At 40.2% G+C, this 26,512-nt stretch overlaps 1 protein-coding gene across 1 annotated transcript in view; it reads right to left on the bottom strand.

The window, feature by feature from the left end:
• Positions 1-2,172: 2,172 nt before the first annotated feature.
• Positions 2,173-26,512, bottom strand: part of TM7SF3 (transmembrane 7 superfamily member 3) — a 41,896-nt gene continuing 17,556 nt past the window's right edge. Inside the window, exons 4-12 of the mRNA XM_068970839.1 lie at positions 24,519-24,639; positions 23,415-23,586; positions 16,799-16,976; positions 12,291-12,377; positions 10,356-10,436; positions 9,581-9,733; positions 6,403-6,500; positions 5,282-5,444; positions 2,173-4,025 (exon numbers count right to left, since the gene is read on the bottom strand). Coding sequence (XP_068826940.1) covers positions 3,763-4,025; positions 5,282-5,444; positions 6,403-6,500; positions 9,581-9,733; positions 10,356-10,436; positions 12,291-12,377; positions 16,799-16,976; positions 23,415-23,586; positions 24,519-24,639 — 1,316 coding nt within the window. The 3' untranslated portion in view covers positions 2,173-3,762. The remainder of the gene's footprint in view (positions 4,026-5,281; positions 5,445-6,402; positions 6,501-9,580; positions 9,734-10,355; positions 10,437-12,290; positions 12,378-16,798; positions 16,977-23,414; positions 23,587-24,518; positions 24,640-26,512) is intronic.

The following is a 26,512-nucleotide window of genomic DNA, read 5'->3' as shown; positions in this document are numbered from 1 at the left end:
TCTTTTTCAGATTGGATTAAGGGCTCTCCCTGATGGCCTCGTTTTCACCTAAGTGAAAGTGTTAACACTCAGTCATGTCTGACTTTTTGCAGTCCCATGGACTGTAGCCCACCAGGCTCCTCTGTCCACAGAATTCTCCAGACAAGCATACTGGAGTGGGTTGCCATTTCCTGCTCCAGGGGATCTTCCTGACCCAGGGATCAAACCAGGGCCTCCCGCATTGTGGGCAGATTCTTTACCTTCTGAGCCACCTGGGAAGCTCGGTTACCTAATTAATTAACTCGTTAATAAAGCCCTTTCTCCAAATGGGCTTCCCCCATGGCCCAGACGGTAAAGATCTGCTTGCAATGTGGAAGAACCCTGCAATGCAGGAGACCTGGGTTCGATCCCTGCAGAGGGGCACAGAAACCCACTCCAGGATCCTTGCCTGGAGAATCCCATGGATAGAGGAGCCTCGTGGGTTACAGTCTGTGGAGTTCCAAAGAGTCAGACACGACTAAGCAACTAACACCTTCACGTTTCACTTCTCTCCAAATACAGTCACACTCTGAAATACTGGCAGGTAAGGGCTTCAACATATAATTTTTGGGTGGGTGGCACGAAATTCAGTGCATGTCAAAAAGGAAAACACAGGCAGCCTTGCTCCTAAGGACTGAACATCACACTGGGAAAGCCTACAGTTTTCAGGAAATGAGAGCAAAGAATTCTAGGGTTTTCATGAAGGTTAACAACAGGTATCAAGTACATCATCAAGGAGTGAACTTGACACCAAAAAATTCACTACAAATGCTGCTGTGGTGAAATACTTATGGAATTGGAAACGAAATATCTATTATATACTTTATAATGAGTATAAAATGGTCCATGACCATAACTTGGAAAAACATGTTTTCACTGTGCAAAATTAACACCTTCCTAGAAGAAGAGATCATGGCAATATTAGGAGCAGAGGAGCTTCCTAAGAATTCACTAACAACAGAAGAAAATTGAAAGAAAATCAATGATTCACATTTTCATCACAATAAGAGTGTAAAGCACATTTGGATAGGGAGTTCTCAAGTTTTGGTCTGGGCACTATTATTTGATAACTGTGACTTTATATAATTTACTCCTTAAGAATTTCCACAAGTACAAAATAACATGATTACATGTTAAGATCAGATATTATTGTATCTAAAGTCCATTCCTGCTTTAACATTGTAGCAATTTCTTTGTTAGAATCAGTTTTCTATCCCACTTTATATAGAACTCAACAGGTTTATAGCACTGGTTAGCTGCTGTGGTTTGGCAACCTAATAGCTAATCCATAATAGGTTAATCAGAACTAAAACATTTAACTGGTAGAAACAAGTTTCTGACAACATTATTATTTTTCTGTTTGACCCAACTAAAGTGCTAATGACACCAACACAAACTAATGCATTAAAGACATCTTTCCTTCTAATAAAGGATATAACCTTTAACACATTACCCCAGATTTCCTTCATTTCCTATCATTCCATTTATGCTTAAACTGATTTTTTTTTAACATATACATGTCTCCTTTTTCAAATTCTTATCCCAGTTAGGTTGTTATGTAGCGTTGAGCAGAGTTGCCTGTGCTATAAAGTAGGTCCTTGCCGGTTATCCATTTTAAATATAGCACTGTGTACATGTATATCTCAAACTCCCTAACTATACCTCCCCTTCAACCTTCCTACCCCCTACCCCCAACACTGTCCTACAACCATAAATTTGTTTTCTAAGTCTGTGATTCTGTTGCTGTTAAACTGATTTTTTGAAATGAAGAATTATTTGCCCAAGTTAAATACTTTTGTGTTTATAGCTATGAAACTGTCCTCATGTCTTATTACTTTTGTACAAATACAGATGATAAAAATTTTATAAGAATTTTATAATAATGAGACCTTTTTGCATTTGTTTCAAAATAGGTACTTATTATTAAAAACTTAAACAAACTGGCTTATTTCTCACAAATTATCATGAAAAATTTTAAACAATTTGTCTCCCCCCTCCAAGAAAGTATGTTTTGTCTTTATAATCTTTACTGGCAGACATTTTGATGTATAGAAAAAAACCACAAATATTCCATGTCACTTTGTTAGAATTTATGATATAGCAGAATACAGAATCTCTATGGTGAATCATAAAAAAAAGCCCACATTTTTTTCCTTCACGTTCAAGTGTTTTTCGAAGTTATATAAACAGTGAAGATTACAAAATACATAGCAAACAAACACCTGTGTAATTTCAACTTTTCAATTCAAGAAATTATTATACATTTTTTTTTCATTTTGTCTCAGCCTTTCCATAACACTTTTAAGAGCAAAGCTGAAAAGTCTCCAGTTACCGGAAGCATCAAAAACCTATTGTATATTGAAAAACCTGTAAAAGCAGCATCGTTTAAATAGTGGTTAACTCACAAATAGGAGTAGGGCAACCATAACCAACCTCACAGCTACTCAGGCATCTCAGTCACCAGCTTCAGATACAAGGTAGAACCCTGGCAGAGACTGACAGTTGTTAGAAGGCCACAAGGAGCAAGGATGCGGCCCAGGGCATCTGGGTGCTTTCCTGCGGTGCAACGAAGTCAGAACTGAAGGGACTCTTCTTACAGAATCCAGGGCCCTCATTGAAAGCAGCTTTATTCAACACCTAAATCCTTTCTCTCTCCTCACCAATTCACAACACAGATAGGACAAAGACTTCATACTGATATTTTTGAAGTTGTACCAATGCTCTAATAACTAATTTAGCAGAAAGAACTACAAAATGCAAATATTTTAAAGGTTTCTTTATTAATGGGACTATAGATGAAGCTAAGGGCCAATTTATCTCCCCAAAATAAAACAATTTATATGTCATTGAATGCAGTTTAAATTAGAAATCGGCTGTCAAAACTATTTTAAAAGGTTTTGAAAGGAAAAAAAGTCATTTTTTATCTGGAATATAAATAAGTCATCCATATAAGAACTTTATTATCTATATAAATTGACCTCTTTTCAAATGATTGAAATATTTCAGCTATTTAAATTACTATTTTAAGCAATAAAAGGCAAAGATGAGGAGTACCAACTGAACTATATATACACTTAAAATGATTGCTAGAGTAAATTTGTATTTTATCACAAAGATAAACAAAAGGGTAATTTTTGATAATATATGATATTTATGTGCAACTAAGTAATCAGGTTGCTTGTAGTCAGAAAATAAGTTAGTTCTCCCCACTTTGTACTCTGAAGTTCAAAGGTGCGATACCAAATCCCCAAAACTACAAACACAGTGGCAAATAAAAATTTATTTAAATAAAACCGCCCTCCGTGCCCTGGTCCCCAAGTTTAGACAGACTTAGAAGTTACAAAAAAAAAAAAAAAAAGCAGAAGACAAAAAACCCACCATGGCTTTACAGAACAACAATTAATTTTTAATTTTTTAAAAAGTGTATCTACTTAATGGAGTAAGTTGACACATAACCTATAAATCAAAAATGTAATTTCTTAAGCATTTGGTAATAAAGAAAAACCTCCTTACCACCAACATTATGACAATCTTTCTCACTCTCACTTAGAATTATTGTCGTCTCCCAGGCATGCCCTTACCCTCTTTCAATAAAGAGACCACAGTACTGTACAAAGCACAGATGCAGAGCCGGTTTCTTAGCAGACTTGCCCAGAGACTGCTGAAGCAGCCGGGCAGCATCACCGAACCTGAGATGGTACCTGGGTTGTACTTCTGTATTGCCCTGACCAAGCATTCTGGCATCTACAGAAGCAGGGGCGTTCTCTCTCCCGCTGGCTGTTCCCTCTGGAAGAGCCCTTTGATCTGGGCTAATCGGCTGAAGAGTCGCTCTCTTAGTGGAGGGATGTGGTAGCTGGGGTCCAGAATGTTCGTCACTCTCCGCTCACGCTCTCGCTTCCATAATTTGTATGGGTGGGGAGGGAAAAACGGCTGCCCTCTTTCTCTTCGAATCTGTAGCGTAATTCCACTTACAGCCAGCATCCCCCACACTGCCAGGACAATAAAGTCTACAGAACAGTAGAAAGCACAGTCTGAACTCTTGTATTTTAAAACTGATCACTAGATGTTAAGACATTTTATAGCCTCAATCTGTATCGTCTTTTCTCAGTTAAATACTACACTTTATGGTGAGTATGTTCAAATATATGCGTACTTCCTCACTTACAAGCCAGGGAATAAGCAAGGAAACTATGGTTTTACATTTCAAGATAGGAATTTCCTACTACAGGCATTTGAAAGTCCAGACAGAGTTATAAAAGAATCAGTTGTTTGAAGCCTTGGCATTCCAGTATTTTATGACTACAGGGATAGTGCTCAAAGGCAGAGTTGTTTGTTGTGTTTTTCCAGAGTAGAGAGGAAAGGCAGTGATCTCACAGACATACAACGTGGAACATCAGAGACCACCATGCTCTTCTTTCCCCATTCCGTCTGGTATGGGACCCCACCCCACTCATATAGAGTAGATATAGAAATGCATGAAGAGATTCAACAAATTGTACTGAGCTTTCAGTAAAATCCACTTCTACGACACGTGGATTTCAAGGTCTCTACCATCAACATCTTAAACAATGAGGGCAGGTTCAGGAGAGCAGAGGGAAAAAGCTGACCTTAAATATTCATAACAATTTCAATCATGCTTCTATAACTTCAATTCTAAGTCTTGCTTTACCATCCTCCCTATTTTAACATTCTGAAACCAACATATCTTGCAATCTTTGTGAACATTTGATTTAGTAATCATTTTTCTCCTTCAAAAACTTAATGGAAAATCTTTAATGGGTCAACTCTTACAATTGAGGAAAAACACAACTACTGATTGAAAACCACTTTCTCTTTTTATTAGCAAATTATGTGCTTCTTCATAGGAAGGAAACAAGGGAATAACTTAAAAAATCAGGTTGTCCTTCTCACCCCTCACCCTACCCTCAACTCATAAGGTGCCAAACAGCTTTATTCTCAGCATTTTTCTGATAACCGGGAATGACTAGATAAACCTTAGTAATCCTGGTTTAGAAATTTCTTAATAAGTTCATTTATTAGATTTTTAGAAGTATGAATTTCAGCCACCTTACAAATTTAAATTCTTTGCTCCTGTGATCATAAGTAATCATTAACACAGGGCTCTAATACCATCTGCATGGTGTGAATTTCCTCCTTATGGCCCATTAACCTTCTTTCAGTCTGGTTAGAAGAGCTCTTGTTAGCACAGGTAAGCCAATATTCCTACCTGACCATCACTTGGTTCTTGGATTTCGAGTCTTACCGTTCGTTTGAAAAGGCACATTCACGAAAGCTCTGCGGAAATCCACATGGAGTGCTCTCCTGAGTATGTTCAAAGTGATGTAAGAAAGGCTTGTGTACAGGTAACTGTCCACGGCCAAGACCACCAAATAGGAGCCAATGAATCCACAGCTCAGTATGTTCAGCTGTGGAAAAGCAGAAGTGTTTAGGCATCACCTCTGGTAGAACAATAATAGTTTTTATAGCTTTCATCACTGGCCTCAACCCTGAGGAGCCAGGAATCACTCCTGCTCCTTCAGGGCATATGAAAAGGGACCAAATCTTAGAACTGAATAAAGGTTACCTGAAAAGATGAAACTAGGGGCTTTCTTGGTGGCTCAGTGGTAAAGAATCCACTTGCCAAGGCAGGAGACACAGGTTCAGTGCCAGATTCGAGACGATCCCATATACCTTGGAGCGACCAAGCCCATGCACCATAACTACAGAGCCTGTGCTCTAGAGCCTGGGAACCTCAACTCCTGAGCCCACATGCCACAGCTACCGAAGCCTGAGCATCTGATAGCCTGTGCTCAGCAACAAGAGCAGCCACCGCAATGAGAAGCCTGTACGCTGCAACAAGAAGTCCCTGCTCACCGCAACTAGAGAAAGCTCACTTGCAGCAATGAAGACCCAGTGCTTTTTAAAATTTATTTTGGCTGGAAAATAAATTTTAAAAATTATGGAAAAAAGAAGATAAACTGAAAAAAACTTTTCAACACCTATGGTTCATAAAACACAGTGTCCCTCGTCATAGAAAAGGTCTTCCTGCTGAAATAACTTCAATAATAAATTCTAAGTAGATGAAGAATCTCCTGGAGAGACAGCAGAAATGAACAATCCATCAAGTGGCTGCATCACCATAAGCCCTACCTTCTCTGCTCCTGCTGTTAGAAGTGTGATGACCTGCACCACTTATTGGAAAAAATAATGTGATCATTGTAACAAGAACTTTTCTTGCTTTCACAGTAACAAGGCTATTCAAAATCAATCATCTGATACAGACAGACAGCTGTCTCTAGGGAAAAGAAATGCAAAATGATGCAATAAGTGAACAAAGGCAGGCCCAGGAAAATAGGGTGAATCCTGACCTGATGAAACACTTACTATTCTTAAGCAGCCCATGAAAACCACTGGAATGAAAATGGCTATACAAGAGAAGGTCACCCAGAATACTGCGTCGACACGGAAAATCTTTAGGTTTCCTGGAAAAGCAGAAAGAAATCAGGAGTAAACAACAGGTTCGCCAACTGGAATTTCATTTTCTCAACATGTGAACATAGACATACTCTGAAGGTTTAAAGTAACAAACAGGCACTTTTCACTTTACTATCAATACAATCCTCTTTGAAGGATGTGTCCTAAGAAAGTAGAGGGGTAGGAGGAAATATCAAGCAGGTAATGCTCTGCCTTTATTACAGGATAACTTAGAAGAGGCTGGACTAGCCCAAGCTCTATCATTCACCAGCTGTGATGCTGGGCCTGTTTCCTGATCCTTAAAATGAAAAGGTTGAACCACTTTATCTCCAAGCTTCAATTCATCCCTTCTAGCTATAAATTTCTATAATTCCCTGATTTTGTACTGTGAAGTAAAAAATATAAATGGCATTCAGAGTGATCATATGATATATGAAATCCTGTATAAGAAGCAAATTCTGTTTAGTCGATTTTGACCATCAATGCATTTCCTGTTTACCCACTGTACACTGGAAGATGTGACTTTTTCTCAGGCATCAGGAAAGATGTGAGCTAATCATTTAGCTAAGATGTGAGCTAATCCATCCTACTAAACCCTTCTCTAAAGTGCAGTGCACCTTGGGGTGACCCAGGATGGATATATTAGCACTTCTATTATAAATTATGTTTAAATAACAAAAATGTAAATCTGACAATTATTTAATACTGACATTGGCACCATCCCTCAGTCCAAATGGAGATGTCCCTGTATCTTGAGACCCACGTATTCTGAAAGAGTTGGAGGTCCACAGTGAGGGGTTCTGACCTGGAGACCCCATATTCTCAGAAAGCAAACTGCACCATGCTTCAGTGAGGTGAATGGATGGATCATATCTCCAGTTCACCAATGCTAGCCTTCACAACATGCACATGTGACTTTAAAAAAAGGAATACAAGAGATTAACAATAGTAGTTATGATGCCAGGCATGAGAAGACTGACCCACTCAGAAGACACATAATAAAGTGAAAAACAGTAATTTCATTAAATCTAGAAGTCAACCAAATCTTTTCCAAATTTTAGTGCTTAGAAATATGAGTTTGTACCCACTCTAATTAAGGTCACACTTACCCTAAATGTCCTTGAGGGATGAGATAGTTCATACATTAACTACTAAAAATAAGATAGTTCAACATATTAACTACAAAAGGTTCTAATCCACCATCCCTCCATCTTCTAAAGACTAACAAAAAGGAAGCTCATTAAATAGTATTTGGTTTAGCACTTCTAGAGTAGAGTTCTGAATCTGCATTTTCAATAAACATCCCTGACAGTCTGTGATTTAGCCGAATCTAAACAATGCTACTTTGCAGGTAGATAAAGAGCTACCTGTAAGGGGGCCTGGAATGAACTTGGCTATAGGTTTGCTAAAATCAGAGCAAAGGGCCTTGGAATTGTCAGTAAATACACAGGTCACCAATTCTTTCTGATCTAAAACATTTTAATATAAGAACTAAACATTATCAGAAGTAAAAAATAACCTAGTAGAGTACTTCTGGCCATAGACACCCTTTTTAAAAATTTTATTTTTTCTTGAAATATAATTAATTAATAATGTGTTAGTTTCTGGGGTACAGCAAACTGATTTGGCTATACACCTACCCACCCACTCACACACACACACACACACACACACTTCTTTTTTGAAGTATCTTCCATTATAGCTTATTATAAAATACTGAATATAGTTCCCTGTGCTATACAGTAAGTCCTTGTTATTTATCTATTTTATGTATAGTGTGTGTGCGCTCAGCTGTGCCTGGCTTTTGTGACCCCATCAACTGTAGCCCACCAGGCTCCTCTGTCCGTGGGATTCTCCAGGCAGGAATACTGGAGTGGGTTGCCATTTCCTTCTCCCGGGGATCTTCCTGACCCGGGCACTGAATCGACTTCTCTTGTCTCTCCTGCACTGGCAGGAGGATTTTCACCACTGAAGAAATGTAAGTTATCATACAACTACGGAGTGAAGGGCAGCAGAACAGGCACCCCAGAATGGGCCCCTTTGGCATGTGGATTATTTTGAGCTGAAGGCAATCAAGACCCAGCAGATTTGGGGGAAACTTTTCTCTCCCTTTACTGCCTAAAAGAATGTAGATCACAGGCCTGGCCCAGAATGAAAGCAATTACCAAAGACAGCTTTCTATCTGCAATGGCAAGCATCTGATTACCAAACACCTACCCTCCTTATGTTCCTGTGAAGTGCCCTCCACCTCTCTGAAGCCTCAGACTCCATCTGAATTCTTAGCTCAGGATGGCAGAGAAGCCTCAACTGCCTGACTGCCTTTGAGTCTTCTATTTTTATGGGACTCCAGTGGTACAGAATTAAATTTGGTTTTCTCCTAGTAATCTGTCCTGTGTCAACTGAATTATTAGAGCAGCCAAAGAACCTAGAAGGTTAAAAGGAAAATCTTTCCTCCCTTTTGAGTTAACTTACACATTACCTAGATTTTTTAAATGGATAGAAACTGAATAATTTAAAACCCCCCAAACCATCCCTGTGCTACTGTGCTAGGATGACTATAAGTAGGTACCTCAGGAACACTCAGGGCTTGCAGAGAGTGGGAGCAGGGGTTAGGGGTACAAGAGAAGACTGGCAACAGGGCACCAGGCTCCCTGGCTCAGCTGCCATCAGAGTAGTGCCAGTTTATCTGTGGGTTGTACCAGGCTTCTGCTTAAGACTCACTTGAAGAAACAGTTGCAAGGTTTTAAAAACTGAAAACCACTGTTCTGCCATATATAAAGAATTCCCTTTACCTCCATTAATTTAAACCAACAGAAATACACACAGACCCCTTTATGACACGTAGGTCCAAGGCAACCTCTGAAGATGTTCCAGAATTCATCTACATAGGGGGCCTTTGAGGAAAGGGGGATTCTTATTGGTACTGGCTTTCCCTAAAGTGGCGCATTATCAGTGCAAGTTTCCAGAACTCTCAGGAGAGGCCCCAAATCCCTGACAAGGGGTGGGGTGGGGGGAACGTGTCCTGGAAAGGTGAAATAAAGTCTGACAATTAACTGCACACACATAACATGAGTAATGGATCTCCTACCCAGGGGAGTGAAGAAAACCACTGACGCGACGAGGAAGCCCAGCACCAGTCCAACACACAGCATGCAGAGCGTAAGGACTCCAAATCGCCACCAAGCAGCTACCAAGAAAATTCCACCGATGCTTCCGGCGACGGCTGTCACAATCAGGCGGACTGCACAAGGGGAGCGGATGGACAGTTAAATCAGAGCTTCTCAGATGCATGCTCAGACACGCTAACATTACCAAAGCCAGACTAGACTACCCTTTCTCTGGGTTGGGCACCAAGGGTGCATCAGCAGTGCCATGAAAACAGCGTGGAAAGGCCCTCTCTAGGGAGGGTCTGAGACTGGAAACCAGCCGGGGAGCTAAGCCTCTGAGGATGAATGACAGGCATGGCTGGGTACAACCTCTATCTGGGACTGTGGAAGAAGGGGTGACAAGGATTCTGTTCAACGTGACAAGGAAGGAGGCTTGTGTTTGAGATAAAGAAAATCCTAACACTCTGTTGTAAATGTCATATTGTCAATATACCACATAGCTGGAACACAGGCTTATAATCCACATGGCCCTTCATTTCCCTGAGTACCAAGGAATTCTCCATGCAGATTAAAAACCTTGGAGAGAAGGTTTGAAGGAGTAGTTCAGAAAAGATGTGTAGAGCATAGGTGGCCAGTTATTTTACACACATAAGAGGATAGCACACTCAGTACTGGTCAACCTATACAAGGGATGCTGGGTGCAAACACAGCACCTTGCTTTTTGAACCTCCATCAAACTATATTATGTTCACTTACCATCATACTTAATAGGTGTCAGTCTTGTAATCAGTATATAAAAGAAGAATCCCACGAAGATAAAGCCTATAAAGAATAGTTCTAGTAGCAGACCACCAAGAAAGCAAAAAAAAAAAAAAAAGCTATGGTTAGTAAATGCAATTTAAATGTCTAATCTACGAACACATTCTTCAGTTCCCAGAATGTATACATGAGGGCATTCAAAGAAAAGAAATAAGTATCTAAAAGGCAGGAAAAATTCAGAAGTCATTGGGAGTAAATATTCTTATTAAATGGGTACAAATTAAAGTATTAACTATTGGATACATTTTTTGTATATAGGTCAGTTTCAATTGATCAGTTAATTGTTAATTTCATAGCTTGGTTTAGTATATTTATAGTTCCAATTTAAAACAGAAATAGTACTTTTGTTATTGTGTCTGATCTGAAATTACACACTAGATTTCAGTTCATTGTGCTCAGTCACTCAACCATGTCCTACTCTTTGTGGCTCCATGGACTGCAGCCTGCCAGACTCCTCTGCCCATGAAATTTTCCAAGCAAGAATACTGGAGTGGGGTGCCATTTCCTACCACAGGGGATCTTCCCAACCTAGGCATCAAACCCACATCTCTTGTGTCTCCTGCATCGGCAGGTGGAAGCGCCACCTGGGAGCCCTTCATTACATGAGCAAAAATAGGATTTGAAAGGTTAAAAAAATATATATTCCAAAGCAAAATGTGACTTTTACGTCCTCTTTTAATTCATCCTCTCTTGTTTAATATGAACATTGACTACTGTCTTTAACCATAAAAACCTAGTGAGTGAGTGAGTGAAGTCGCTCAGTCGTGTCCGACTCTTCCCGACCCCATGGACTGCAGCCTACCAGGCTCCTCTGTCCATGGGATTTTCCAGGCAATAGTACTGGAGTGGATTGCCATTTCCTCATCTTTTAAACTCTACATACAGCTTAACAATTAAATTCTGCTCATTCTACATTTTGAGCAATTAAATATTCTTCACAATATTCTCTTCTTAATTGAGATTAAAAAAAAGGTAGCAATAGAAGGAAAGGAGTTGCTGTTTCAAACAATTTATCAGTTGAAACAGTTTTCTAAGATCAGGATTACATTCACTCTCCCCTTGTAATACCATTATATCCCCTGTTAATGAATTACATGAAGGATTCATTTTTTTTTCCCCCAGTAACTACAAACATTAGGCTCAATGGGTAAAGAATCCATCTGCAATGCAGGAAAAACAGGAAAGTTAAGACCCCCTGGAGGAGGAAATGGCAACGCGATCCAGTGCTCTTGCCTGGAAATCCCATGGAAAGAGAAGCCTGGTGGGCTACAGTCCATGGGGCTGCAAAGAGTTGGACACGACTGAGTGACTAAGCACTCACGCAAACGTTAGTTATATAAAAGGTAATCCAAAGAATTCAAGTCAATTTAACAAGCACATTTCATATTCTCCTCCCTTCACTGGGTTTCACTGAGCAGATTGTGGCGTTCCCATTTGCTGTTTGAACCTCCCAGGGTTGTGCAGACATTTCAGCCTCACTGATTTGCAGCCTGATTTGTGCAAAACCACATCCATCACCATCACCAAAATCCACATATATTTTGTACACAGACATTCTGATTTCTAATTAGTAATCTTTGGTAAACTAGTCATTCTAGCAATTGATAAAGGTGGATGCACAAATCAAACTTTATACCCTGCTTAACAAGAGGAGTTTGCACTCCCTGGTGGAGAAAAGAGAAAAAATTAAAATGTACTGTAATTCAGTAAAATGTTTACTAAAAGACCCCAGCTACAAATCAATGAAATAGTGGAGATAATAAGTTGCTTACTCTCCTTACAGGTCATAAACTCCCCAGCAGCATTTCAGGGAAAAAAAAACAAAACAAAAAACACAAGGCATGTAAGTAGCAACTATTTTAGACAAAATACCTGTTTTCCAGAATCTGTGTCCAAAGAAACAGATGAAGAGGCCAAGCAGGGCAAAAAGAGTGAAGAAGACTTTGGTAGATACTCTTCCTAAAAAGAGTAAAAATTAAGTGGATAATACATCCAATTTGATATGTTATATCTATTTAATACAGAACAAAAGCTTCATGAAAAACAAGTAGAATGAAGTAATAACTTATTCCATAGGTATATAAGTTACTTCAGAAACATTCTTGCCACCCCTAGTGACTTTAAGTGGGTGATGAATACCAATGGCTGCAGGTCCCACAGAAAGAGAAATCAGACAACGCTGCTTCCTGATAAGAGTCTGCAATTCTACCTGCGACACGTTTGGGGGAGGGAATGGTGGAAAAGAGAAGAAAAGAGAGTGTGCCTAAAACAAATAATTCTGTTTCTTCAAAAGGAAACTAGAAGAAGAAAAAGGAGAGAGTGGGGAGGGAGAACTATGGTGTCAAAGGAATTTAAGACATACCAATTGCATGCAATGTACAGACCTCATGTGAAACCTGACTCACACACATGAACTGTGAAAAAGCAAGACTGGGAAGTGTAAACACTGGCTGTTAATTTGATCCCATTAAGGAATTATCTTCAATATTTTTCACTGAAACTTGTATTAATGCTACTGTGGCTATTTATTTTTAATAGCCCTTTTCTTTAAGATATACATACCAAAATTCCATAAGCAAAATGACCATTAGGTACCTGCTCTAAATAAATCCAGTGATAAAGGAGGGTGGAGGGGCAGAGACATGGTGGGTGTACAACTGAAACAAGATAACAGCCATGAGTCAAAATTGTTAAGGCTGGATAATGGTATATGGAAGTTCACTGAAGTTTTCCCTAACAAACGAAGTTAGGTTAGTTAACCGAAAACCACATTGAAATAAAAGAACATGTATTATTCTACAAGCCACCCGTGAACAAGTCACTACCAATCTTATTAATTATGCATGTTGCTTTGCATAAAAATATAGCTTAATAACTAATGATAAAGCACAATGTGCTCCCTGAAGCAGCAGAATCTAATCCTGTGATCCTCAAGCAGTGCAAACTTAAATCCAAAAACTAGAATTCGAAAGATAAACCCTACTGAAGGGGAAAATAGGCCCACTAAATTCACCATCATCATGAATCCTCTGAGATAAACACAAGAAAATAATTCCTGAACTAAAAATAAAAACACAGCACCTACACAAACTTATGTGAGGCATTACAAACCAACTACAAGTCAAAACACATAAAATACTCAAGCATTCCAGTGGATACCATGAAGACCTACATTTAGATAAAGAACTCAAGATAGAAGGCCAGAACTTGCAGGGCATAAAATATACCTAAATATCAATTTCTCTGCGAATGAAGAGATGAAAGGAAAGATGAAATGAGAGTTACTGCCACATTCTGCTTATTTCAGACCTATTTGTTGTTGTTCAGTTACTAAGTCATGTCCGACTCCTTGCAACCCCACTGATTACGGCACACCAAGCTTCCCTGTCCTTCACCATCTCCCGAAGCTTGCTCAAACTTATGTCCATCGATTTGGTGATGCCATCCAACCATCTAATCCTCTGTCACTCCCTTCTCCTCCTGCCCTGTGATTGACTGCTGCTCTACGATTCAATCATTATATAACAAAAACATGCAGTTTAGTGGGATAATTTTTTTCAAGTGAAAATGTAGTGGAAGTTTCCAACAAGTACAATCACCAGAGACAGCAAGCAGCCCAATAAAAACTGACCCAGTTTAGATATGTTCCTCTAGGACATTAGACAGCAGAGGGGAACTAAGAATCTCCGATCACTATACCAGGAAGGAAAGAGAGAGAAAGTCAAACATATAAGCAAACCAGAGAGGAGACAAGGTTTCATAAGAAGAACTGAGAGGTAAAATAGCGAGTTGGATGGGAGGATGGAGGAGAGCCAACGTTTACAGTGTTTTCAGTCATCACAGCATCGCTATACGTAATGACATAGGCAAAGGTTTTAATGAAATGGCAAAAAAGAGGAGATCCATGTATATATGTATGGTTGATTCACTTTGCTCTACAACAGAAAATAACACAACATTGTAAAGAAACTATATGCCAATAAATTTTTTTTTAATGAGGTAACGTGGATACATCCTCCCTACTCCAAGCTCTGGAAGGTCATCCTAGTGTGCACCGAGCTTGAAAAGGAAAGTGGTAGAACCCACATGACTGGGAGGGTTCCACCCTGAGTTGAAGGAACAATCAGATGGGACACTTCCCTCTCTTCCACCTAACGTGGAAAGACAGGGCCCAGAGTGCTCTGATCAGGAGGGCCCTGGTGCAAAGAGTTCAGGGGAAAAGGAACAGAAAAACCCAACAAGATCTAGCCTAGCTGTCAAATCACAGAACTTCTATCTGCCTGGTTTCTTGCACTGTATCTCTCAAGGCTCTCGCATGTGGCACTGGATGACAGGGTGGGACACAGCTCTAGCAGAGAAGAGCAAAAATTAATCCCTGCTTGAACACAACCAACAGACTTTATTTACTTATTTATTTTTTGGCCACACTGTGCAGCTTGTGGGATCTTAGTTCCCCAACCAGGGACTGAACTCAGGCCACGGCAGTGAAAGTGTCGAGTCCTAGCCACTGGGCCACCAGGGAATTCCCACAACCAACAGACTTTATTCTTTATAGAAAACTCCTTGAAAGAGCTCTTCAAACGCTTTTTCCAATTTCTTTCCTCCTATTTGTTCTTGAACATACTCCAATCAGGCTCCTCTGAAATGCTCCCAAGGACACCAGTAGCTTCTAGTTGTTGCTAAATCCAAAGGTCCTTTTCCAGTCTCTTTCTTAGCTGGCCCATCAGCTCAGTCCCAAGACCCCCTCCTTTTTCCTACAGCTATAAACATGAAAGAAATGATAAGTAGAGCAAAATGCCATTTGGCAAACCCGCTGGAAGGATTTCAGGCAAGTTCACTGGATCCTCCAGCCAGCAAGTGAAGAGTTTGAGAAGTGGATATTTGCCTGTATTCAAAGTATCTCTCCAAAAGATATTTAAAGGGAAAAATAGTTACTTCTCAGTGGAGAAACCTGGCAGACACCCCTAACCAAGTACTCAGGATTATGACCACCAGGAATGGAACAAACAGACATCAGGTGTCTGCAGAGAATGACACTCCATCACTTCTTTTGTATTCCTGCCAAAAATGCATCATCTGAAGTTAGGAGGAAACATCAGATAAACCCAAACTGAGGACTTTCTACAAAAATAAATACTAATCTGTATGCTTCAAAAAGGTAAAGTTTTTTGAAAGACAAAGACAGACTAAGAAATCATTCCAGATTAAAGAAGATAAAGCACCACGTGATACCGAAGTGGACCCCAGACCAGAAAAAAATTTTTTCCTTTGCGTATGAAGGACATTAGTGGAACAAACAATGAAATTTGATAACATCTATAGATTAAGTAACAGTAGTATATCAGTGTTCATTTTGTGATTTGACAACGTCACTATGGCTATATAAGGAAACGAACAGAAATATTTTAGGGCAAAAGGGTCTTTATGTCTGCAACTTACTCTCAAATGCTTCAGGGGGAAGAAATGTAGATATGTGTGTATGTCTAGGTAAAGAAGGAAAAGCAAACAGCAAACATGTTAACTAACATTTGAGGAATGTTGGTGAAGATTATACAGAATTCTTTGAATTATTTTTACATCTTTTCTGTGGAACTGTTTCAGAATAAAATGCTAAATACACACACACACGATGATGTTACAACACCCCGAGTGCCACTGTCCTCTCTCTCCTGGACACTATGACTGCCTCCTCATCAATCCCTCTATTTCTGCTCTTGCCCCTGATTTTTTCAAGAAAAGCACCAGAGTGATCCCATTAAAATATGAGACCAATCATAGTAATATTTGCTCAGGCCCTCCAATGCCTTTTCATTGCACTCGGAATAAAAGCTGTAGCTCAAAGGAGGACCTCCAAGGCTGCCTGCTCCTGCAGCCACACCAGCAGGCTCCCAGCTGAGTGCTCTGCGCTGGCTGTCTCCTCGGCCTGGCAACCCACTCCCCACCGCAGACACGGGCATGGCTCCTTGCCTTGCCATGGGTCTCCACCCTAATGCTACCAGTTCAGTAAGGACTTCCCTAGCTAGTTTCTCAAATTCTCTCGCCCTCACTGGTTATCTCCTCACTGGTTAATTCTTGCTCCTTAGCCCTCATCACTTATCTTAGGTACTGTGTATTCTACAAATGTCTTTTGTCTGCCTCATTCCCCTCACCACTAAAATGCAGGCTCCAGGAAGGCAAGTATTTTGCCCATTTTATTCACTCCTCTATGCCAGGGCCTAGAACAGAGAGCAGAGTAACACAGGGGCTCAGGAGGCATGTGCTTAATGCATGAATGAATAAAAGAGACAAAAGCACTTGTAAATATCCTGAAGTTCTTTACTAGTTGATAAAACTCTTCAAGGCCAAAGAAGAAAGTTCACAGTTGAAATCTACATACTCACCAAGGGAGGAACAATTACCCTCCTCTGCCTCAAAGTTACAAGCGTACGTGTGAGTGGGCACGTAAGCTGTGGACGTGTTTAGAAATGGATCCCGAACGATGACATTGTAAATGACACCCTGTCCCCGGAGAGAGGAGAAGGAAACACTTGTCTTATCGTCAGCTGTTAGGGTGACCACCTGAAGCCAAAAATAATGCATGATTAATGTTTAAGTTAAAAAAATCAAACCCCACAAGCTTTTCTATTATAACACCAGCTACATGTGCTATTAAATTGTAATACGAAAGCATCATTCTTGTTTAAAACCTACACCAGGCCATTTGACTTTTTTTAATGTACTGAAGTACAGATGATTTACAATGTTGTGTTAATATCTGCTATACAGCAAAGTCACTCAGTTATACACACATATATTTTTTTCATATTCTTTTCTATTCTGGTTTATCACAGGATACTGAATATAGTTCCCTGTGCTATACCTTGGGTGGCGCTAGTGGTAAAGAACTCGCCTGCCAATGCAGGAGACTTAAGAGATACTGGTTCGATCCCTGGGTCAGGAAGATCCCCTGAAGGAGGCCATGGCAACCCACTCCAGTATTCTTGCCTGGAGAATCCCCATGGACAGAGGAGCCTGGCGAGCTGCAGTCCACAGGGTTGCAGAGCCGGACTAGACTGAAGGAGAGACTTAGCAGGCATGCACTTGCTATACAGAGCAATTTGTTATCTATCCATCCTATATATAATAGTTTGCCAACTCATTTGGGTTTGTCGAAAGGTTACCCTATACAGTCTGTTTGTGCTGACATGATCAAGCTCTTACACAAAACATCAAAAGACTTTACATATGTTAATAATTTAAGTAAAATGTGATATAATGATTAAAATGTGCTAGTTAGGACGAAGCAAAAGAATTTTTCCCATCTGCTAGACTATAAAAGACATAAGGGCAGAAACCTTATACATCCTGTTCACAAGTCTCCTGTCAATACTCCACACAGAGTAAGGGTCCAAAAAACACTAGTGATCACTGACAGCCAGTACCAACAAAGGTCGTGGGGGTTAACAGCTCACAGCGAGCACCCACTTACTTTGTCTAACAGGCTCTGAAATAAGAAAAATTACATATAGCCGTGTTATCTTCTAGTCCTTCACTTCAACAATTCCCTTTTAAAGGTTGCTTTTAAAAAATTGTATTTATTTTTAATTGGAGGATAATTGTTTTACAATACTGTGATGGTTTCTGCCAGACATTAACATGAATCAGCCATAGTTATACACAGGTCCCCTGCTCCTGAAACTCCTTCCCACCTCCCAGCCCTTTAGGATGTCACAGAGTTCAGGGTTGAGCTCCCTGCATCACACAGCCAAGTCTCACTAGCTATCATTTTTTACACATGGTAATGTATATGTCTGAATGCTACTCTCTCAATTCATCATCCCACCTTCTCCTTTCTCCACTGTGTCTACAAGTCTGTTTTCTATATCTGCATCTCCACTGCTGCCCTGCAGACAGGTCCATCAGTACCATCTCTCTAGATTCCATATCTATGCATTAATATACAATATTTGTTTTTCTCTTTCTGACTTACACTCTGTGTAATAGGTATTCATCCACCTCATTAGCACTGACTCATGCCCTAGCTATTGTAAATAGGGCTGCAATGAACCCTGGGGTACATGTATCTTTTTTTAAACTCTGGTTTTCTCAGAGTATATGCTCAGTAGTGGGATTGTTGGGTTATATGGTGAGCTATATCAATTTACATTCCCACGAACAATGCAAAAGGGTTCCCTTTTCTCCACATGCTCTCCAGCATTTATTATTTGTTAATTTTTAGATGATGGCCATTCAGACCAGTGTAAGCTAATATCTCATGAGATCTCATGAGTAGTTTTGATCTGTATTTCTCTAATAGTGAAAGATGTTGAGCATGTTTTCCTGTGTTTATTAGCCATCTGCAACTCCTCTTTGGAGAAATGTCTGTTTAGCTCTTCTGTTCTCTTTTTGATCGGGTTGTCTATTTTTCTGGTATTGAGCTGCATGAGCTGCTTATTTTGAAGATTAATTCTTTGTCAGTTATTTCATTTGCTATTATTTTCTCCCATTCTGAGGGTTGTCTTTTCACCTTGTTTATAGTTTCCTTTGCTCTGCAAAAGCTTTTAGGTTTAATGAGGTCCCATTTGTTTATTTTTTTTTAATTTCCGTTACTTTAGGTCAGTCACAGAGGATCTTGCTTTGATTTATGTCAAGGAGTGTACTGCCTATGTTTTCCTCTAAGAGCTTTATAGTTTCTGGCCTTACCTTTAAGTCTTTAATCCATTTTTAGTTTATTTTTGTGTATGGTGTTAGGAGGTGTCCTAGTTTCATTCTTTTAGATACATGTAATAAAAACAAAAGCTCCACTTAGCCCTCATACACAGATAGGTTCCTACTAATAGAAGAGAGAAAACTAAATATTAAGAGTTTTAGGAGTGAATAATCTGGAAGCTTCTTAGAAAACTTCTACTGTTTAAATATAGTGCTTAGCCTTCAAAAATAATGTTTTCTGGGGAAAGGACTAGTCAAGTCCAATAGAATGCTGTTAACATTAGCTTCTACTCTTCCAAGTTGTTATTATGAGACATTCAACCTGAGAGAACTGTTAAAAGAATAACACAATGAATAAGTTATATACCACCACTTAGATTCAACAGTTGTTATTATTTTAGCACATTTGCTTTTCTGTCCTTCCCTCTTTCTCCCTCCTCTCCCATATATATATATATATGTATATATATATATATATTTTTTTTTTTTTTAAGTAAGTGACAGGTATCATGACATTTCACTTCTAAATACTTCAGCGTGCATGTCCTAACACAGTGCTTCTCAAATTTAACGGCCTATGAATCACGGCAGATTCTGACTCTGCTGGTCAGAGGAAGTACCCAAGGTTCTGCTTTTCTAAGAAATTGTCAGGTGTTGCAGTGCTATGCATTCACCCACCACACTTTGAAGAGCAAGTACAAGTATAAGGATATCCTCTGACGTGCCCACAATACCTTAGCTCACCTAAGAAAATTAACAATTTCTTATTATCTAATACACAGTCCATATTCGAATTTCCCCAAATGTCTTTTATGGCTTTTCTCCCCCTTAACCAAGATCCAACCAAGTTCCATATATGTTTATCTCCAATCTCTAATCTGGAATCACCTTTCTCCCACCTTTCAAAGATGAAGGAAGTTATTTTACAGATTATTCTCCAATCTGAATTTATCAGATTGTACTCAGGGTATTTAATTTGTACTTTCATCCCATGGATTTCTTGTAAACAGAAACTCCTATAAACAGGAAATCAAGTTGAACCTGTTTCACCAGAATATTCCATAAGTGATGGTGATAAAGTCAGCCTATACTGCTTTAAGCACATAATGCAGGTTCATCAGCAAAATTAAGTTTGATCACACAGATAAGGTAGAGACCGTTGAATCACTCCATTCTAAAAGTAGTTTTCCCTCTGCAATTAGAATGAACTTCAGGGTGCTATTTAGGCATCTTGGGATTATCCTGCCCCCTAACACTCTTTTACCTGGAGATCCTTGTCTAAATTATTTCACTGAGGGTCATAAAATGGTGATTTTCTAATTCTGTTATTCTTATGCAGTCACTAGCTGGCATTCTTCTTAAAGAAGAGCTTTCTGAGGCTTCCCAGGTGGTCTGGTGGTTAAGAATTCATCTTGCAATGCAAAGGACAGTGATTTGATACCTGGTCCATGAAGATCCCACATGTCACGGGGCAACTGAATCTGTGAATTGCAACTCCTGAGCCCACGCATCCTAGAGCCTGTGGTCCACAACAAGAGAGACCACTGCAACGAGAGGCCCACACACTGCGACGAGAGGCCCACACACCACAACTAGAGAGTGGCCTCCGCTCACCACAACTAGAGAACGCCTGTGTGCAGCAACAGAGGCCCAGCACAGCCAAAATAAATGAATGAATACTAAAAAAGTGAAGGGGAGCCTTCTCTTATCAACTGGGGGTGAATTCACATCCTTCTTTTGTTAAAAGTAAATTCCTTCCCTTTTATCAATTTTCAGAGTAATTTTATGTAAGTTGCTCCAATGGTAGGTAGCAACTGAGGAATTTTCCTTTTTCTTTTTCTTTTTTTAGTATCAGGATGGACTAAAGATGTTCTTCTTTCTTGAAGGCTTAATCGATCATGTTCTTTTTGATGACTGAATTGCCCCAGAGTTGGTCAGTGTGAGCCTCTTCAAACAGGCTCCATAGTCTTTTTGTCATGTCCTCAATTTGTGTTTCTTTGAATTCTGGCACACAATGTTCTAACTCTTAACCAAAAGTTAAAAAGTAACCTAGGGAATTCCCTGGCAGTCCAGTGGTTAGGACTCTGGGTTCTCACTGCCAAGGGTCTGGGTTTGATCCCAGTTGGGGAACTAAGAACTTAGTACTGCACTAAGCTGTGCAGTACAGCCCACCTCCCCCCCCAAAAAAGTCACATCCATACATGACTACTGGAAAAACCATAGCCTTGACTAGACGGACCTTAGTCGGCAAAGTAACATCTCTGCTTTTGAATATGCTATCTAGGTTGGTCATAACTTTTCTTCCAAGGAGTAAGCGTCTTTTAATTTCATTGCTGCAATGACCATCTGCAGTGATTTTGGAGCCCCAAAAAATAAAGTCTGACACTGTTTCCACTGTTTCCCCATCTATTTCCCATGAAGTGATGGGACCAGATGCCATGATCTTCGTTTTCTGAATGTTGAGCTTTAAGCCAACTTTTTCACTCTCCTCTTTCACTTTCATCAAGAGGCTTTTTAGTTCCTCTTCACTTTCTGCCATAAGGGTGGTGTCATCTGCATATCTGAGGTTATTGATATTTCTCCCGGCAATCTTGATTCCAGCTTGTGTTTCTTCCAGTCCAGCGTTTCTCATGATGTACTCTGCATATAAGTTAAATACGCAGGGTGACAACATACAGCCTTGACGTACTCCTTTTCCTATTTGGAACCAGTCTGTTGTTCCATGCTCAGTTATAACTGTTGCTTCCTGACCTGCATACAGACTTCTCAAGAGGCAGGTCTGTGAAGAAGGCTGAGCGCCGAAGAATTGATGCTTTTGCACTGTGGTGTTGGAGAAGACTCTTGAGCGTCCCTTGGACTGCAAGGAGATCCAACCAGTCCATTCTGAAGGAGATCAGCCCTGGGATTTCTTTGGAAGGAATGATACTAAAGCTGAAACTCCAGTGCTTTGGCAACCTCATGCGAAAAGTTGACTCATTGGAAAAGACTCTGATGCTGGGAGGGATTGGGGGCAGGAGGAGAAGGGGACGACAGAGGATGAGATGGCTGGATGGCATCACGGACTCGATGGACGTGAATCTGAGTGAACTCTGGGAGTTGGTGATGGACAGGGAGGCCTGGCGTGCTGCGATTCATGGGGTCGCAAAGAGTCAGACACAACTGAGCGACTGAACTGAACTGAACCTAAAAAGACTGTTATGTGACGTTTTATATTCTTCATGAGAATAAAAGTGGTCTTCGAAATTTCCTGTGTACAAAGGCACACTTTTCAAATTGAGCTCCTAATCTGCGAATAATCACAATATTTTTTAATTTAATTAATTATTGTTGGCTGTGCCGGGTGTTAGTTGCGACATCCAGGATCTTCATTCTTTGTTGCGGCACATGGAATTTTAGTTGCAGCACATGGGATCTAGTTCCCTGACCAGGGATCAAACCCAGATCCCTTGCATCAGAAGCCACTGGATCACCAGGGAAAGCCCACAGCTGCCCTATTTCAATTGCTTCCTTCTATATAATCTGGTAGACTGCAACTTTCTGGGAAGATCATAAGTCTGGAAAAATGTTCCTCACCAACTACCAGACTGACAGATGTCCTTGTTTATCAGACTGATATCAGGTACCTTTTAAGACATAAAGGCAAAATCCTGCCCTCCACAAAAATGATCGAGAGTATGAGTCTCAAACTTTAATGTGCAGAGGAATCACCTGGGGATCGTAAAATACAGACGCTGATTCTGTAGGTCTGGGGTGGAACCTAAGAGTCTGTGACTCTAACAAATTCCCACGTGATGCCAGTGCTGCCAGCTGTACCCCCACACTTGAGGAATAGCAAGAGTTTTCAAGGGTTCAAAAGCTCAGAGAAAATTTTTGCTGCAAGTTACAAATTTGTACTTGCATTTAAATAGTAAGGATAATGCATATATCTTTAAATAGTTTCACATTACTTTCTCTCGAAACACTATACACTTTATATTTCCCAACTTTTTATATCTAATAGTTATGGGAGTACATAGAAAATGACCACCCACTTCCACCCATAGCTCAAGATAACCAGCCACAGTCATGGCTGCGACAAAACATAACAAAATTTACATGCACCTCCTCAAAAGCCAATGGTACTCTGGGATGCCACTGGCATTGACTCCCAAGATGACAATGAAATCAAAGAGGATAAAATGAGAATCCTAGAAAGACCAAGAAAACAGTAAAAATAGTAATAATAATAAGCTCCTGGTAGCTTCTCCCCTTCTCAGCTCTACAACGGTGTCACAATCTGGCTACAGGAATTACAGGCATCAGACTTACCTTGACAGCATTGGCCTGCACCTGAGGCACCTTGGCCATCCTCTGCAGATGTCTTAGCAACACCTCTTCTGTGAGGTCGTTCTCGGGCAGAAAATACTGATAGACATCATACTGCAGCCTCCACCTGGAGTCCGGGCCCGTCTTGATGTCACATGATGGAGGATCTGAACCTCTAAAATCAACCAACAAAGCTGAACATTAATCTCTCATGCTACAAATCTCATCTACTAATGTAAAAAGGAATCAAAACTTCAAACTCTGCAACAGCGATTCCCAGTTTGGCATCACTAAGGAAAGAGAAGCGGTAGGTATGGTTAATTAACCAGATGTGAGTATCAGTCAGGCTGAGTCCACCGCCAGCTTAGCTACTTGTTGGCCGTGTGTATGTGGGCAAGTCACTGGATCTCAACAACCCTTAGGGCACTGCTCTGTAAAATAAGAACAACAGCCCCTTCTTCATAAAATTCTAAGGATTAAATGACAAAGAACATATTCAGTAGCACTGTGAATGATACACAGAGAGTGTTCAAATGTTACCTATCATTACTCTTAAAGTAGAAATTAGGGCAGAGTTTTAATTAAAACAATAAAATCCTTACAAACATAGGAATGTTTCACAGCTACAGAATGCTTTCTTTTTTAAAATATTTATTTATTTGGCTACATCGGGTTTTTGTTGCCACACATGGGATATTTGGTTGTAGCATGTGAACTCTTAGTTGAGGCATGTGGGTCTAGTTCCCTGAACAGGGATCGAACCCCGGCCTCCTGCATTGGGAGCACGGAGTCTTAGCCACTGGACCATCAGGGGAGTCCCAAAATGCTTTCCATATTTAAAAGTCTTTACAAAAACTAAGATGTACTTCTAAGCTCCTAATAAGGACAACATCTGGCTCTTCATAAGAAAGGAGGGAAACAATACTAACTGTAAATTACACTTTACATATTAATAACAAAGCTTAAATTACTTCTATTTGGAAAAAAAAATAAGCAGTTCAACTCTGCTAAGGAGAACTACGGATTTTGAGAGAATTTACTCAGTCTACACAACAGTGGGTCATGCTTATCCTAAAAAGAGTTTTGGGAGTTGGGAGACAGACATACCTCGTATAGCCTAGGTTTGCTGGAGCAAATTTGATCGTTGTTTCAAAGAAATTATACTCCAGGTAAATGTTTGGATCGATATCTACATCAAACTCCAAATTACAGCCACCAGGGATAGGATCTGGATGGGAAACCAGGAAGTTACTTAGAATTCTTATATAGTCAAAGCACACTCAGAAAAACAGAACCCCACTCTTATAAGAACACCCAACAGAGAAGTTCAGTGGAGAGCTTCAAGCTTTGTACTACCTCATGGACTGAAGGTAAAGTTATATGAGGTGATGGACTGTGGAAGACCTTTTCTGTACAGGGCCAGATAGTAAATGTCTTAGAAGCTGTTCAGACTCTCTGGTCTCTGTGGCAGCTACTCAACCCTGCCCCGTGGCAGGAAAGCAGCCACAGATGATATGTAAGTGAACGTCTGTGTTCTAATGAGATTTTATGCACAAAACAGGCCATGAGCTGGCTTTCCCTTGTGCTCTGCAGTTTGCCAACCTCTGCTCTAGAGTTGAAAACATCAGAAGAGACGGCTATTCTGAAGCTGGGGTCCAAAAACGGGTTTCAGGAGCCCTGTGAACACCTGGAAATTGTATGTCAACTGTTGAATACGTGCATTTCCTAAACACATTTTCTTTAGATTCTGAGAAGTTTTCGTTAGATCCTGGTAAGTAGAAAAAGGGTGTCCACTTTTCACTTAACTCTTTCAACAGGGAGAAAGATGGTGTCAATCTCTCATCTTCCTCGCTGGAAGAGTCTTTGTGTATACATAAAAGAGGAAAAAATAAAAGATCTCAAGAACCCCAGGATCATGTATTAGACACAGCATGTGCACAATTAAACACAAAATAAATCTGGGGTATTTGCATGCCTGCGTGCTAAGCCGCTTCAGTTGTGTCTGACTCTTTGTGACCCTGTGGACCATAGCCCACCTGGCTCCTCTGTCCACGGGATTCTCCAGGCAAGAATACTGGAGTGGGTTGCCATGCCCTCTTTCAAGGGATCTTCCCAGCCCAGGGATCTCCTGCATTAGTAAACAGGTTCTTTACCACTAACACCACCTGGGAATCCCCTTGGGGTATTTAATTTACATTCATAATATGGTTAAAACAGCTCTTATTAGGAATCCTATTCATAACCTTTAACCAAGACAAAATTTAAAGAAGTCACTTGGCATTAGTTCAATTCCATGCAAAGAACTGTGTATGGTGGGCTCAAGAGGAGAAGTTAAGACACAAGAAGGTAAACCAGTTTAAAGTACTTTAAGATCTCAGCTTCATAAGCTCATTCAATCGTTCCCACAGCTGGTTCTTAATTTCTATAAACTACTGGAATTCTGCAGCGCCGGAATGGAGACACCCAGTCTGCACTGCTTCACAGTGGACTCTTCCTCAGAATTCTATGCTCTTCTTTCACACTCTTCTTTTCCTGTATTTACAAACATTTACCACACCCAAGAAAAGCATGTGTACTGTAACTGACACTCCACTGCTCATTAATTTTCTTTGTACACTGACCTTGATGAAAACTTGACATCTATCATTTTCTTAATCAAATAATTACCCTTTGGCTACATATGTTTTTCTTCAACTCCCATCACTTTTTGGAATTCTACCTCCTTTTCTAGTTATTGCAACCTCGCCTTCCCTTTACCACCAAACTTCAAGAGAATGTAAATCTCCTCCCCTCACCTTCACTCCTCAATCCCTACGATCTGGTTTTCATCCTCATGGTGTCACTAAAATGACTCTCATTAAAGGCCGCCACTGACTCTGGATTGTGCCACCATAGGGACATTTTCAGTCACTCTCTTGACCTCTCTGCAAAGTCCTATTTACCACTTCTTATAATGCTGGGCGTCCAGTCTCTCTTCTCACTGTCCTGTCTACTCCTTAGCCTTCTAATTATTCTTCAGCAGTTAGCATCCCCCAGAAACTGTGGCAGGCACTAGTGTCAGGAAGCAATTTAACAGGAGGCTTCCTGTGTGCTGTTTGGGG

This window comes from Capricornis sumatraensis, chromosome 4 (genome assembly GCF_032405125.1).
Source record: "Capricornis sumatraensis isolate serow.1 chromosome 4, serow.2, whole genome shotgun sequence".
In the NCBI taxonomy this organism is placed as follows: domain Eukaryota; kingdom Metazoa; phylum Chordata; class Mammalia; order Artiodactyla; family Bovidae; genus Capricornis; species Capricornis sumatraensis.
Note: the sequence above shows the minus strand (reverse complement) of the source record. Positions and strands in the feature narration are given on the sequence as shown.